The 15,065-nt window shown below is 47.1% G+C and overlaps 1 protein-coding gene across 1 annotated transcript; it reads right to left on the bottom strand.

The window, feature by feature from the left end:
• Positions 1-1,655: 1,655 nt before the first annotated feature.
• On the bottom strand, positions 1,656-14,627 carry PGLYRP3 (peptidoglycan recognition protein 3). Its single transcript, XM_030823322.1, has 7 exons — positions 14,526-14,627; positions 10,916-11,117; positions 8,783-8,901; positions 7,689-7,841; positions 6,231-6,429; positions 2,933-3,051; positions 1,656-1,928 (listed from the first exon to the last, which is right to left on the bottom strand). The coding sequence occupies exons 1-7, from the start codon at positions 14,578-14,580 to the stop codon at positions 1,750-1,752; spliced, it is 1,026 nt and encodes a 341-aa protein (XP_030679182.1). The 5' UTR covers positions 14,581-14,627; the 3' UTR covers positions 1,656-1,749.
• Between the last annotated feature and the right edge of the window lie 438 nt (positions 14,628-15,065).

Here is a 15,065-nt window from a genome sequence, read left to right as displayed (position 1 = left end):
TGAATTCACTTATGACTTGGACGCCCTCCCCGCCACCCACCCACCTCCTGCTTTGAGTTGTCCCACCTTTCCAGCAAAACCAATATACATCTTACATGTATCGATTGATGTCTCATGTCTCCCTAAAATATATAAAACCAAACTGTAGCCTGACCACGTTGGGCACATGTTCTCAGGACCTACTGGGGCTGTGCCACAGGCCATGGTCACTCATATTAGGCTTAGAATAAATCTCTTCAAATCTTTTACAGAGTTTGACTCTTTCTGTCAACACCTTCCCTTGTTTCCAGATCAAAACCCTTGAAAAGAAGAGCCAGCTCATGTGCTTCCAGTAAACAGCAGTACGTCATCATGCCCCCATCAGAAAAGAAGGAGCTTCCCTCTGGGCAAGAGGAGCCCAGGTAGGGAGGGCTACAGAGCACCAGGGCTCTGGGCTCTCTCTCAGCCCAACACCCAGTGGGACTCAGCCAGGCAAGGGCAAGTGGCAGGCACTGGGCAACTTGTGTGGACACAGCCCTGGCCTGACCCAGAGAAGCACATGCTCCCTGCCTTCAGGGTGCTCTTGGGGGACATGGACGCGGGACCCTAACAATACAGCCACTATTACAGACAGACGACCAGAGCCAGCTCTGAGCCTTGGACTGGGAGGCAACAGGAACAGGGAGAATGCTGGTGGGATGGGTACACTATCCAGAAAGGCTTCCCCAGAGGGGAAGTTCCGAAGCAAATTGGCAAGGTGAACAGGGACCTGGGTCCACTCATTCATTTATTCATCCATTTCTTTAACAAACATCTGTAGAACCTATTAAACTCCAAACACTGCTGAGGAACTGAGGACAGAGATGAATAAAATAGAATTCCTCCCTTGGAGAAACTTACAACCCAGAGGAGAGGACAGACATATCTATAAATCATATCTATAAATAATTACAGCCCTTAAGTAAGGGCTGCATCCAAACATGTACCAGTCCATGTGTGAGCAGAGAGGAGGGGTGGGCACACTGACCTAGGTCATGGGTGAGGGATGAAGGGTGGGGGCTTCCAGGCAGAAAACAGGGAAGGCTCACCAGGCAGGGGTGGGGGGGAAAGAGAGAGAGAGAGAGAGTGAGAAAGCAAGAGAGTGAGAAAGCAGGAAGAAGGAGAAAGAAGGAAAGAAAGAGAAAGGAAGGAAGGAAGGAAGGGGGGAGGGAGGGAGGGAGGGAGGGAGGAAGGGGGAAAGGAAGGAAAGGAAGGAAAGAAGGAAAGGAAGGAAAGGAAGGAAAGAAAGAAAGAGAAAGAAAGAAAGAAAGAAAGAAAGAAAGAAAGAAAGAAAGAAAGAAAGAAAGAAAAGAAAGAAAGAAAGAAAAAAAGAAAGAAAGAAAGAAAGAAAGAAAGAAAGAAAGAAAGAAAGAAAGAAAGAAAGAAAGAAAGAAAGAAAGAAAGAAGAGGAGACAGGGGTTGCAGGGAGAGAGAGAGAAATGCCACAAGGACCAGCCCATTGTCTCGCCTGACTGAGGAGGTAGGTGCCCAGGGGAGAGGTAGGTGAAGAGAGGGGAAGTCTCAACTCAGACCAAGAGGGCTGTGAATGCCCAGCTGTGAGGTTTGGGGGCTCTTGGAGGATGTTGGCAGGAAAGGACATGACCATTCAAACCTGAGAAAGGATGGGCTGGCAGGGGAGGGGGACACAAGGTGCTGAGCCAGCTTGGCTGGTGAGGATTGGAGAGACCCGGTAGGGGAGGGAGGGCAGTCTCAGAGGGAGTGGGGCCTCCTTCAGTGCTTGAAATGAGGCCAGGTGCTGATGATGTTATACAAAGCCTGCCCAGGGGACAGGATGTTGACCACGTCACTGTGGCCCATCAGCAGGTAGTTTGGAGTCAGGTACCCCTCAACCACGGCACACTGGATCAGGTCCTGGGCTGCCTCCAGTGCTGCAGCATTTGGAGGCTTTTCTGCAAAACATATTTTCCCCATCAGTCATTAGGGGCTCAAAGTTTCTTGATTAGGGAAGGGACAAGCACCTAGATCCCAGTTTCTTTCTTCCCCCACCATGCCCCATTCCGCCATCACCATAGCCAACACATTTACTTAAATTGTGGCAATCCGGCACAAAAAGAAAACAAGGTCATTGCTTTCTCTGATTCCTCCGTGCCAAAGTTTCTTCCAGAAGGTTCAAAACTGCTGTGGAGGGGGCCAGGCGCGGTGGCTCACGCCTGTAATCCCAGCACTTTGGGAGGCCAAGACAGGCAGATCACAAGATTAAGAGATCGAGATCACCCTGGCTAACATGGTGAAACCCCTTCTCTACTAAAAATACAAAAAAATTAGCTGGGCGCCTGTAGTCCCAGCTACTCAGGAGGCTGAGGCAGGAGAATGGCGTGAACCCGGGAGGTGGAGCTTGCAGTGAGCCGACATCACGCCACTGCACTCCAGACTGGGAGACAGAGCAAGACTCCATCTCAAAAATAAATAAATAAATAGATAAATAAGTAAATAAAAATAAAAATAAAAAACTGTTCTGGAGGAGAACTGCAGCACAACACACCACTTCTGAGCAGGTATAAAGCAGATACAGCACCACTGGGCTGCCCACTGGTTTTCCATAACAGGCAGTGGTGCTCCCCAAATTGTTGCCATGGCTAACAAGAAAGGGGATGCATTTGCTAACTGAGCGATAAAACCACTGAAGTTTGCAAAAGACATTTCCCCCCTTGCTCCATGTTTGCCTTGGATGTAAAGCAAGGTGGAGCTGGGCATGGGGATGGGTGGATTTGGGAGTAAATGCTCTGTCTGAAAGGGGATCCTGGTGACATCCTGTATTAAGAGTCCACTTTAAAGCTAAAATGTTCCATTCACACTGCCAGGCACCACAGGGCTGCCCTTCCCGCCATGCTTCCCAGACATGCCGCATGGTCCTTCAACCCCCAGCACCCTCTACCCCATGCTCACCCCTTACCTACAAAGTAGCCGATGAAGGCAATTCCTAGGGCAATATCGTTGAATCCGTAAGTGTGAGAGCCTTGGATGTGCCATCCAACCCCTTCATACACGCCACCATCCTGGCCCACCAGGAAGCTTAGGTCAGGAAAAGAAAATAAAGACAGTCACTCTAGGAAACAGAATTTAAATACTTCATTCGCTCCTTCAACCACTCATTCATTCTTTCATCCATTCATCCGATATTGACTGGAGATCTCTTATGTGCCAATGTAGACAAGGACAGAAAACAAAACAAAACAAAAAAATACCACAATCCACTTCAACCTGGCTTTTGTTCCCACCACACCACTAAATCTGACCCCTCCAAGGTAAGCAGTGGCTTCCTGGCACTAAGTACAATGGACACTTATTTTACTTCTAGACTACACTGACCCTGTTGACAACTCTCTTAAAATGTTCCCTTCCCCGGGCTTCCACAACCACACCCCTCCTTGTTCTCCTCCTCCTGCTGCTCCCTCAGGCCCCTCTGCCACCCCACCTTCCCTTCCTCAAACATGGTGCTCCTCCGCACTCTAGTCTAGGCCATTCTCTCACTCAACGTGTTCGCCCTGGACAATCATTGCCACAGCTTCAAGTACTACTTGTAAAAACAGTCCAAGCAAACCCATCTTCTTCTAAAATTTCTCCAGCTAGAAAATTGGACAACACCCTGAATGCCTTCTACCCCCTCACTCAGCCCACCTAGTCACCAATCATGGCTTGTCAATTGTATCTCCTACACAGCTTCTAAATTCCTCCACTTCTTTCTAGACCAACTGCCACGATCCCACTCCAAGTCACTGGATCACTGCAACAGCTTCCTTCCCAGAGTTTTGCCTCCTTCCAACCCATTCTTAAAGTAGCATCCAGAGTGATTTTTCTAAAATACAAATCCTATCATAGGGCATGACCTCCCAAATAGTCTGCAGCTGGCTTTCAAATAGAGTCAGTCTCTCTGAGTCTGCTATGAGGCCCTCTGCGATGTGGCCCCTCCCAGGCCCTCCCACCCTTACTACTCACCACTCCTCTCTTTCAAATCTATTTGTAATGATCTGTCTGAACCCCGGGCCCTGGCAAATGCTGTTCCTCCTCACCCAGACACTCTTCCTCCTTCTTTGCCTGAATAAACCCCACTCCTTATCCATGTCCCAGTGAGGACTCCTCCCTCTGAAGCCATTCTCAGACCCCAATCACCCCCCACAAAGCCTTGATTAGAGACTCATCCTATACATTATCCTGTTCTGCATCCATCACAGTGCTCAACACTTTGACTCATAGTTACTTGTTAGCCCTCCTTCTCTCCTATCTATCAGTGAAAGTTGTCAGAATCAAAATGGAGTCACTTGTGTCAAACTCTAACAAAAATAAATAAAGCCAGGAAGTTGAGAAGGGTGGACCCTCAGGCACACAAGCCTACAATAAGAACTATCACAAAGATTCTCTGAAGGACTCTTATGCACACATGTCTGTAACAAGAACTTTCGCCAAAACTTTCGAAACTGCAGCTTGTTACTAGTCACAAGGACATCCAGCTGATGAAGAACACTTGCCCAACACACTGTCTCCACTAATGAACTGGTGTCACCTCCTGCGATAAGTGCCAATGTTCTCCAGTGTTCCCTTTATTTCAAAACAAACGATGTGCACTTTTCCCTTTTGCCTTTAAAAGCTTCCCCTAGCCTGAACCTCTTTGGATATGCCTATGGTTCCTGTAGCAGGCATATCCCAGATTTGGAAATTCCCTTTACACTCCCAAATAAAACACTTATCTTTATTCTCTTGCTTTTGTTTTTGTTTTTTCAGACAGGGTCTCACTCTGTTGCTCAGGCCGAAGGGCAGTGGCACAACCATGACTCACTGCAGCCTCAAACTACTAGACTCAAGCGATCCTCCTGTTTCAGCCTTCCAAGTAGTTGGGACTGACTACAGGTATACATGCCACCACACCCAGCTAATTATTTTATTTTTTTGAAGAGATGGGGTCTCCCTATGTTGCCCAGGCTGATCTCAAACTCCTGACCTCAAGCAATCCTTCCGCATCGGCCTCTTAAAGTGCTGAGATTATAGGCATGAGCCACCGTGCCTGGCCAAATTCATCATCTTTGGAGAATCTCTCTCTGTTTGTTGTTAGATTAATATATCTTGTCTAGCACCAGGCATATAGTAGCTATCCAATAACTATTGATTAAAAAACTAGAAAATAATGTGTGAGTGGCTGCTTTGTCCTGATTACAGTCTACATCAGGGTTACAGATGACATATCATGAGGCTGGAGCAGAAGGATATCACAACAGGTTTTGAAGTCAAGAAATGGGGATCAACTCTCTAAAGACTGAGTGAAAGAGGAAAACAAACATTCTCTCAACTTCTGGCATTTTCCATGTGGAATTTCCAGATTTATAGTCAATTTCCTGTTACCTGTACTAAACAACCATAGAAAGCCCATGGAAAATCCTGCAAAATGAAGCAAGAGTTCCCTCCTGTTTGCAAAGGCTGCTTTTAAAACAGGAGTTAAAAAGAGAGACAATAGGCCCAGAACAACACATTTGCAAAAGCACATCTACCTGAGACTTTGTAAGATTTGTTGTGATTAAGTCACAGATGAATAATTGAAATACATTATACTCTAACCCTAAATCCTTCCTATGAAAATTCCAAGACATCCTCCAAGTAGCTTCTTCTACTCCATTAGTTTAATGTGTTTCTTTATTACAGACCTGGCATTAAAGGCACCAAAAGAGAATGTTTTGATCTCGCTCCCTGTCTTCAAACAGATAAAGTATTGTCCCTATTGTAGAGATGAGACAAAAGAGGCCCAGAGAGGTTAAAAGTTCCTACATCTATAAAATGAGGTAAGTAACACCAGAGGAATAGCAGGATTCTAACATCGGAGAGAGCAAGTTTGGAGCTGGGCAGACTGAGGTAGGAGCAAGCAAGGCCTTTGTCTCTGACAGGTTAGAAGGGATTGCATTAAAAAGGTACAACCCTTTGTGGCCTCCCCTGAGGGTATCACCTTCTTGCTTTATCACTAGGCTTCTAATGCCTTCTTTTCAGAATCTTCTCAACCACTTGTGGAGATACGTCCAAGCGAGGTAACTGACCATTAGCTATGCTCTGAATGATCCTCAGCCCAGTCTTGCAAAAATAAAATATGATGCCTTATGGAAAGCACCCAGCCCAAAGGAGAGGCTCAGGAAACATCAGTTCCCTCCCACAGCCTTCCTTCCTACAATCCTGAAGAAAAAGAGGGTTCTCTTGGCATTGATCCCACTTACTGATATCCAATGTCACAAAAGTCCCGTGTGTCCATGTGAAAGGACTGTATGTTTCGGACGACAGTCTGGCAGTCTGTGGATACAGTGCAGCTTGTGCCAGCGGTGTGGATGATGATGACGTATTTGGCTGGGAGGTTCATTTTAGGGCAGTGTGTCTCTCTGGCTTCCCAAGCAGATCGTTTGATGATGTTGGGGCAAACTGTGGTAAAATGAAAAGCCAAGGAAATAGGGATTTGTTTTTGCCTCTCTGTGAGCAATAGCTCAACTCCAGGCTGGATTATTCCTCAGCCTCTCCCAGGCCTCCAGCACCCATGGGCACATCCTAGTGTAAGATCGGCTTTGGGATTCTGGGGAAGTCCAGTTGGGGGGTTTCAGATTCAGAGGGCTGGAGCCAGGGGGCTGAGGCAAAAATCTACAGCCCTGATACCAATATAAATCAGTGCATAAGCAGAAGGGAAAGGACTGTGGGTTATACAGAGGCATGGTCATTGTCTTCAAAAGACCACGCATTGCAAATACATATGCAGGTATGTGCGCTTATGTAACAGGACTATAACGCAGAAGTCACTGGCCTCTCTGAACTGATCACACACATTTGGAAACAACTTGAAATCTAGCAAGAACTGTACAAATATTAAGGAATTATCATTATTGAACATAGTGCCTGTCCAACAGCAAGAAATATTTTATTTAGAGATTCACAATTTTGAAAAGCTAATTCTAAAAACATTGATCCCAAGCCAAGAAAAGGTCCACACTAGCAGGAGTGCTTATTAATTTGACTGGTTTTAGGTTGCTGCTTATTCACTTCAAAATAGTGCATTATTTTCATTACTCAGCTTTTTGTTATATGCACTCTGACGTCAGCATCATCTGTGAGCACGAGCTTTTCTCTGAGCTGTGGCCATGCTGGGGCCATGGCTGGTTTTTGCATTCAGAAAGGTATGTAAGCTTATGTATGTCTTCGTGTCCCCATATAATAGACACAAATATGTATACATGTTAATCCCACTCCATTCCCACTCTATTTTTCTCTATAGCCTTTATGCCATCTAACATCATATATATTTCTTTGTTATTTTGTTCATTTTCTGTCTTTTCTCACTGAAGTGCAAGCTTCCTGAAGGTGAAGAGTTTCATCTGTTTTGTTCACAGCTGTATGCTCAGTACTTAGAACAGTGCCGTGCCTGCTATGCAGTAATATTTGTTGATTGAGTGAAAATCTGTGTACATATGTATTTGTTTTAAGAATAAGTCTATGGCTATCTCATTCTGATGGGATGGAGAGGAGGCCAGGAAGACGCCCTCTCAAAATTTTCCAGATCTCAAAGTAGGCATGAGATGTTCTTGGTCCCAGAATCCCATGGGATCTGACAGGAAAAAGCACTCCCATACATGGCTCCCAAACATGGCTGGGTGGTGATGAGGGGGAGGTCGAGGTGACATGGAGGGTCTTACCTTTCCTGGGCATCACTGGATGTTGAGGGTCCAGGCAGGTCTCTTCTTTCAGAAGAAGTGGCTGAATATACCTGGGCGACAGGTGACCCTTCTGGATGGCATAGGAGATCAGACCCTCTGCAGCTGATAAGGCAGCAGGGCTAGGACTGCTGCCTTAAAGAGGAGGACAGGGAGCACAGAAATATCAGTAAGAAACTCCACCTGGACCAGATACCTGAAGGGAGGATGATATTACCACTTGAGCCTGAATAACTGGATTGGAAGAGAGGAAACTGGCCCAGTTGCCAGAACAGAGTGCCTAAGAGGCAAGAAACTACCTAGATCTCTTAGCAGCCAAGGTTGAAAACTTCTTCCAAGAGCCGAGCTAAGACGTTACCCACTCCATCTTTAGGCAGAAGAGCTGGAAGGCAGTGAAGGATACATGCAAAGGGAAGCCCACCTGACCAAGTCCGGTGTGCACTAGTACAGGATAAAAGGCAACCAGAATTTACTCATAGCTCCCCTGATCAGGTGTGCAATAGGCTCTTTATATCTGTTCACTCATAATTCTCACAGAAAACCTCTGAGAGAAATGCTGTTACCTAGCCCCATCTGTCAAATGAGGATGCTGGCAAGTGCTGGTTCTGTATGTATTATTTCTCAACTCCATCCCTGTTCTGTGCTTCTCTCTATTTTTCTAGGGGCTAGAAGCCTGCAAATTATACCTCCAGATTTCCCTGCCTGCTGCCTTCTGGTCAGTTTCCACCAATGGAAGAAACTGGAATAAGAGATGAGCCGTGCTTCTCTGCCTCTGGCAGTCACAGCGTCTATGTCAGACAACCTCAGACTTTAGAAGTGACAGCAACAACCGTGAGCTCAAGCAATGCCCATGCAGGCTTCAGCAGTATCACAAGAGTACAGACCAGTAATGAGAGGCAGAGGACAAAAAGTATGCATGTCACAGAATCCAAAGGAGAAAAGAACTTCAAGAGAAGGGCGATCATCAGAGAAGGTAAGTATGATGTAGGGTGAAAAGATGAGTGTTGAGCCTTGGGAGTGGAGGAAGAGCGTGTACACAACTCTCCAGCACGGGGTCCGCAGGGAGCGGCCCTTACCTATCTTACTGCCAAAGAAGGCGATGCCCAGGGAGATGTTGTTGTAGCCCTGGGTGTGCAAACCTTGGATGTTCCAGCCAACACCTTCATACACCCTGCCGTCATCCCCAACCAGGAAGCTGACAAGAAGGAAATAATGGGTTTACTGGCAAATCCCCATAAATGAAAACCTCTCACTGATCCTCAAAAGGAAAAGGGGTTCTGGAGGCTCATAAATAAGTACTATATTCCAATAACATAACAATGGGAGGTGCAGAATAATCAGTTTTAGACCTCCAAGAGACATGGGAATATATTTTAGTTTTTGTTGTGATTTAGCTTGCATGTGTTTTCCAGAACCTCACTTTAAAAATACTCATTTGGTTCAAAGTGGAATTTGACTGCATGACACTCAAGGACCTGAGGACATTAGTCCAATGCTTTTCAAGAGCTTAAAAATTAATACATCATGTTTTTAAATTATAGGACCAAACACTTGAACATTCTCTAAAACAATTATGCCAGATTCAATAGTTCCTTTTGTATTGATGTTTTTCTTCAGATTCTCTTTAGGAATTTCCTTAAGCTCTTCTTTATCATAGAAATTTGTTTAGAATGTTCCTTTTTAACATTTACTTTTTAAATCAATTTTTTATTCTACTTCTTTTATTCCTGCCTCTTTATAATTTCTCTCCTCCACTTTCCAATCAGTCTTCAGAATTGACGTTTTCACAACTTTGCCATATTCATCTTTTAATAGAACATGAGTTTCCACAGCAAACTAAACACAGAAAGAACACCTCCCTTAGGTCAAGGAAAGAGCCTGAACTGAGTCAGGCTGACTTTCCACCCTACACCGATGTCGACCTGAGGAATGGGTGTGGAGCCTGGTGTGTCCACCCCTTCCCTGGCTTTGCTGCCAGTACTTTCACAGGTTCCTTGGTCACTCCTGCAGCAGCCTGTGGTTAGTCCAGTGTGAACAGTCCCTTACAGCTACTGTCAGCTGCATTGCAAAAACTGGAGATGGTCAAGTTGTCACTGTAGAAACCTGACTTAGAGATGCAGTGGCTGAAATAACTTAGGAATATAGTGACCAAACCAGATAACACAGCAGCAACAACAGCAGGACAGTGGAGATGCTGGTGGCAGGGGCAGCAGGTGAGTCGTGGTTGACACGGCATGCACCGTGGGCAGACAGGGAAGACCCAGCCATGCCAGGGGTGCTGGGGGCCACGACCAGGGCCTGCAACTGCTCTTATATATTTGTGTTTAAAAATAAATTAAATAAATAAATAAGAAGACTTAGATTTCCCTTTCCAAAATGGATAATTCAGAAATTATTTATGTTTGTCTCTAGAGTTCCGTGGAGGACAGCCCCATTCCCACTCTCTCTTTCCCTCTCCTTCTACATATGTCTCCTCATTCTTGAGGCTAAGGGAGAAAAGGTTCTGGGCTTCCACTGATGATCCCCAGAGCAGAAACTCAATGCACAGTGCACAGCTCCTTCATGCCCTCCCTTGTTTTCTTGCGGGTCTCACCTCCCTGCCATTCCCAGTGCCCACTCTCCCCGGTGGGGTCCCCAGACTTGCTGTCAGAGTGGTCCTTCAGGGTAACAAGTGAGACACACTGCTTTCCAGGTGCGAGTCCCTGTGAGGTGGGGAGGAGCAAGGGCTGCACTGGCAGGCACCCTCACACAGCTCTGGGTACATGCTTCCCCTCTCTGAGCAGAGCTTTTAATTCCCCTGAACCGTGGCTTTCCCACCTGTGAAATAAGGGTAGGAATATGGGTAGGAACCCATTTCTCAGAGTAGCTGGGAGGGCCACATTGGGTGATATTTGTGAAGACCTCTGTAAACTGTAACATTTCATGAGTTCCAAGGGCTCAGTTAAAACTGCAGTTGTTATATAACCTTCCTTGCTTTTTCACAGGAGCACCAGAATCGAAAGCCACTTAAATAAGTGGCTTAGAGTCATCCCTCTTACAATCCCCGGAGGTTTCGGATTTTGTTTGATTTCCCTTTTACCATCTTTATTCATTACAAAAGCAATGTAAATGAAGCCCAGAAAATAAGAGCCACAGAGAAGGGGAAATGGGAAGCACCCTGAGAGGGGTGACTTTGGATGTGGGCCTCAGGGACTTGGCTAGCCTCTTACTTGTACGCCACGTCGCACCAGCCTATGGTGTAGACGGAATGGGACTGCAACCCCCGCAGTGTCTGGCTGCAAATGCTCTGCTCCTGGCACTGCATCCCTGGGAGCTGGTCTGTGATGATGTAGGCCACAGGCAGGGTCAGCAGGGCCCTGCAGGCGAGCGGCCTTGCCCCCCACTCCTTGCGGGAGACGATGGTGGGAGTATCTGTAGGGAAGACCACAGAATGGCACATAGCAGGCCCTGCCCATCTTCCCCCAACAGGTCGACCATGTGCCCTGACCTCTCATGCTCAGGGCAGGCCTGCCCCATGCATGGGAGACACCCTGGGGGAGCCCTTCACCCCCACAGCCCCCTCTTCCTCTCCACTGTGGCTGAACCACTGCCCGGACACACGCTGCACTCAGCCTGGGAAGTCGTACCACCTTGTTCCCAGACAATCTCTCCTTGTCTTTCCCTGAAGGGCAAATCCCATCCCCCACTGCCCCCTGGCCTACATGCTCCCCTCCTTCAGAAAGCACCCCAGCCAACCCCGCCGCCCACCATGGGGCTCTGAGCTGCCTCCTTAGCCCAGAACCCTGAGGATGCATTTTCTTCACTGCCATTTGCCCTGGTCTCAACTGTGTCTCTTGTCTTCCCCTCCCCTAAGAACCGTGACTCTTTGAAGGAAGCTCTATCAGTCTCCTCAACTAGGGACTCCAGAGCCCACAGGAGGCTCCATAAACACGGGGTCTGCACCTCTTTCTTCCGAACACTCCCTAGCTGCAGGGCTGTGAGATCCCACCCATGGCGGCAGGCTACCTGAGGGCTCCCTTTCTCCATTCTCATCGTGGGAGCCCCAGGAGTGCTCTGAGGGACAATGGAGACACTGTCCTGCTGGAGCTGGGAGTGGAGGACATGTCTTTTCTCTCTGGGTTTTTTCTCCTTCTCTCTCTCTCTCTTTTTTTTTTTGTTGTTGTTTTGTTTTGTTTTGTTTTGTTTTTTTGGTTTTTTTTTTTTTTTGAGATGGAGTCTCACTCTGTCACCCAGGCTGTAGTGCAGTGGCGTGATCTCGGCTCACTGCAGCCTCCACCTCCCAGATTCAAGTGATTCTCTTGCTTCAGCCTCCTGAGTAACTGGAATTACAGGTGCGTGCCACTATGCCAAGCTAATTTTCTGTATTTTTAGTAGAGACAGGGTTTCACCATGTTAGCCAGAATGGTCTCGATCTCCTGACCTCGTGATCCACCCACCTCGGCCTCCCAAAGTGCTGGGATTATAGGCGTGAACCACCGCACCTGGCCTCCTTCTCTTTCTTCATTTGAGTTTCTCTTCTTTTTCTCTCCTTAGGCTGAGGAACTCCCCTTTGCCTAAGGACTCAGGATGATCCATGGGAGTTGTTGGAGACGAACCTCTTGGGATTCCTCCCCAACCCTTTGACTCTCAGCCCAGACATTATCAAGTCCTGAGAAACATTTCTGACCACTTAAGAAGCCCCAGCCAATCTCCAAACCGCCTCACCATTGCGACCCTTGTGAATGAACTGTGAGATACTGACAAACAGGTCCATAAGCCTCTGGGACAAGCCGCTGGCTTGGGTCTCATTCCAGGAGAACTGTGGAAAATCCCCTGCAAGAGAGCACTGGTGCATTGGTGCACTCCTTGGAGTGCACGTGGCCAGCAAGCTCAGAGGCTGGGCCAGACATCCCAGTCTGCAGTGCATAGCCTCTCCTCCTCCCCAGGTCACCTAACGTCTTCTAGCAAGCACACAGAGGAGAACCACAGAAGTCTCTGGCCTCGGCCTACCTCTGCCTTCCACATCTGCCCAGAAAGGCCTTTGTCCTCCTACCTCCCCCAGCCTCCCTCCATTCCAGGAGCACTGCAGTCTCACCTGCTGCCTTATCTGGGCAGTGCCACCTTTCCTGGTTCACCTGCAGACCTACTAATCAAACCATGGGTACCCAGCAGAGTGTCACATACCAAGACAGTCGTGACATGTTGAGCTAACACACATGTCTTAATCACCTATGGGTGCCAGACAAGGTTCTTGAAACAGAAATATACAGATCATTGTGACTGCCTTCAAAAACTAGACGTTTTAGAGACATTTTACTGTGGATTAGCCACTGCCAGCCTGTCCTTATCCCCCACTGCTCCCATTCAGTACCAGGGGTTCTGGGAGCAGTAGCCAGTGGCAGCAGTGACATTGTCAGCAGCCCCACCTCCCACAGACCAGGCCTGTGGTTACAAAGCACATCCAAGGATGCTATCAGAATTGTGGCTTAAAACAACTTCATGAGTTAAGCAAAGCAACTATGCTGTCTATACAGAAGGGAAACCAAGTCTTAGGGAAGTTAGGTTACTTGTCTAACGTAACAGAGGTTTTAAGCGTAGATTTAGATTCCAATCAGAATCTCTGACCCTGAAGCCCCTGTTCATAACAACTGTACTCTGCAGCCTCCCCAAAGTTGTCAGATGAACTTGGGTTAGTCACTGCCACAATGTGACCTGTTTCTCTTCCTACAAGACAAAGTCGCCGAGGGTGTCCACCATGGTTCTGGGGTTCTGTCCTTCTGTGAAATCAAGAGCAAATACATGACCAGGACACCAAGTCCAAGTGTGCTGGAGAGACTGCTGAGTACAGGAGCCCACCTCAGCAGGCAGAGGGCCTGAGCTGGGCTGTGAAGGGGACACAGAGGACTGGGGATAGGGAGGGAGGAGCCTGGAGAGGACACTTTACAAATGAAACCCACAGGATTCTCAGAGTGGAAGAGCAACCCGCAGGCCAACACTGACACCTGGCAGGCAGGACAGGGGCAGGGCAGGAACCAGGAGGCAGGGATGAGGACCACACAAAACTCCCTGCCTTGCTTAGGCAAGTTAGTTTCCCCATCAGGGCCTCAGCTTCTCCATTCATACAATGAAAGGCCTGTGAGTTTCTCCAACACTAACTCCAGGTAATCCCATTAAATTTGCTGTCTGAGTAGCAGAGGACAGAGAGAAAGCTATATTACATTTTTCCTTCAGAAGGGGGTCTGTGTATGTAAGACAAACTGAAAAACATGTCATCTTTAAGAATCACCAAGCTCACTTTCATTTTAATTCGACAGCATTTGTTTACTGAACATTGCTATGTGTCTACTCTTATGTATAAAACGAGAAGAAATCTTTTTAATGTAGAGAAAGGGCATTGCTACTCTTGGGGAATTTGCTTTTATTTACAAATGTAGACCCAAGTGCTGGGTTTAACTACGATTGGTATAATAATGATGGTGATAATAATTAAATCATAGCTGCAAATTACCCAGCACTTACTGTTTGGGCATTGTGCTAAATGGCGCACACTTGTGATCTAATTTAATCCTCAAAAACAACCGTAAGAAATGAGCAATATTATCCTTTTATCATGGGAGCAAATAAGATTCAAAGAAATTGAATAACTTGTTGAAGACCATAACAAAGGGCAGGCAAGGATTTGAACAAAAATCTGTAAACTCTAGAACAGGGCTCCAAATTGCAAAGCTACACTATCCACTAACAAAGGGAAAGCACTTGGATGGGTTTCTATTATTAAACTTGAGAACGGTCTTCTCTTGCTCATCAAAGGCACTTCTGATACAAGTAAAGAAAACTTACCCCAAGCCTGGAGACCCAGAATGGAGAAGGCAAGAAGCCACGGCAGCATCCCCATGTGGTCCCAGGACTCTGACCCGGACAGTGTGGACGGCGGCCCTGGAAGAGAGGCTAACAGTTAACACAACCATGCTAACTCCGCAAGTGGAGCACCCACCTACTACGTGGCACCACTGTCTGCCTCCCCTACCATCCTGTGGCTTCCTGAGGGCCAGCACCTGGCTCAGGCTTCTCAGGGCCCCTTAAACACATCAGGTGCCCAATAAATGTGAGGACACTAATGCCTATGTCTAGCCACCCCACTCCCCACCCACCTCCTGTTGCCCTGGGCAACTCCTGGCTCCTCATAGAAGCCCAGTGCCTGATCTTAGGCCTTTCAGGGTAGAAAATAACAATTTCTAAAATCCTTGAGGTAGCTGTTATGAAAAAAACCCTGTGTATGTATTTTCGTATCTGGTGGTGCAATTTCATATTTGATCCCATTTTTATAGGTAAGAACATTGAGGCTCAGATGGAGTGAACTGCAAGCAGAAGCAGGCTTGG

This window comes from Nomascus leucogenys, chromosome 12 (genome assembly GCF_006542625.1).
Source record: "Nomascus leucogenys isolate Asia chromosome 12, Asia_NLE_v1, whole genome shotgun sequence".
Classification (NCBI taxonomy): Eukaryota; Metazoa; Chordata; class Mammalia; order Primates; family Hylobatidae; genus Nomascus; species Nomascus leucogenys.
This window is presented reverse-complemented; position numbering and strand designations above follow the sequence as displayed.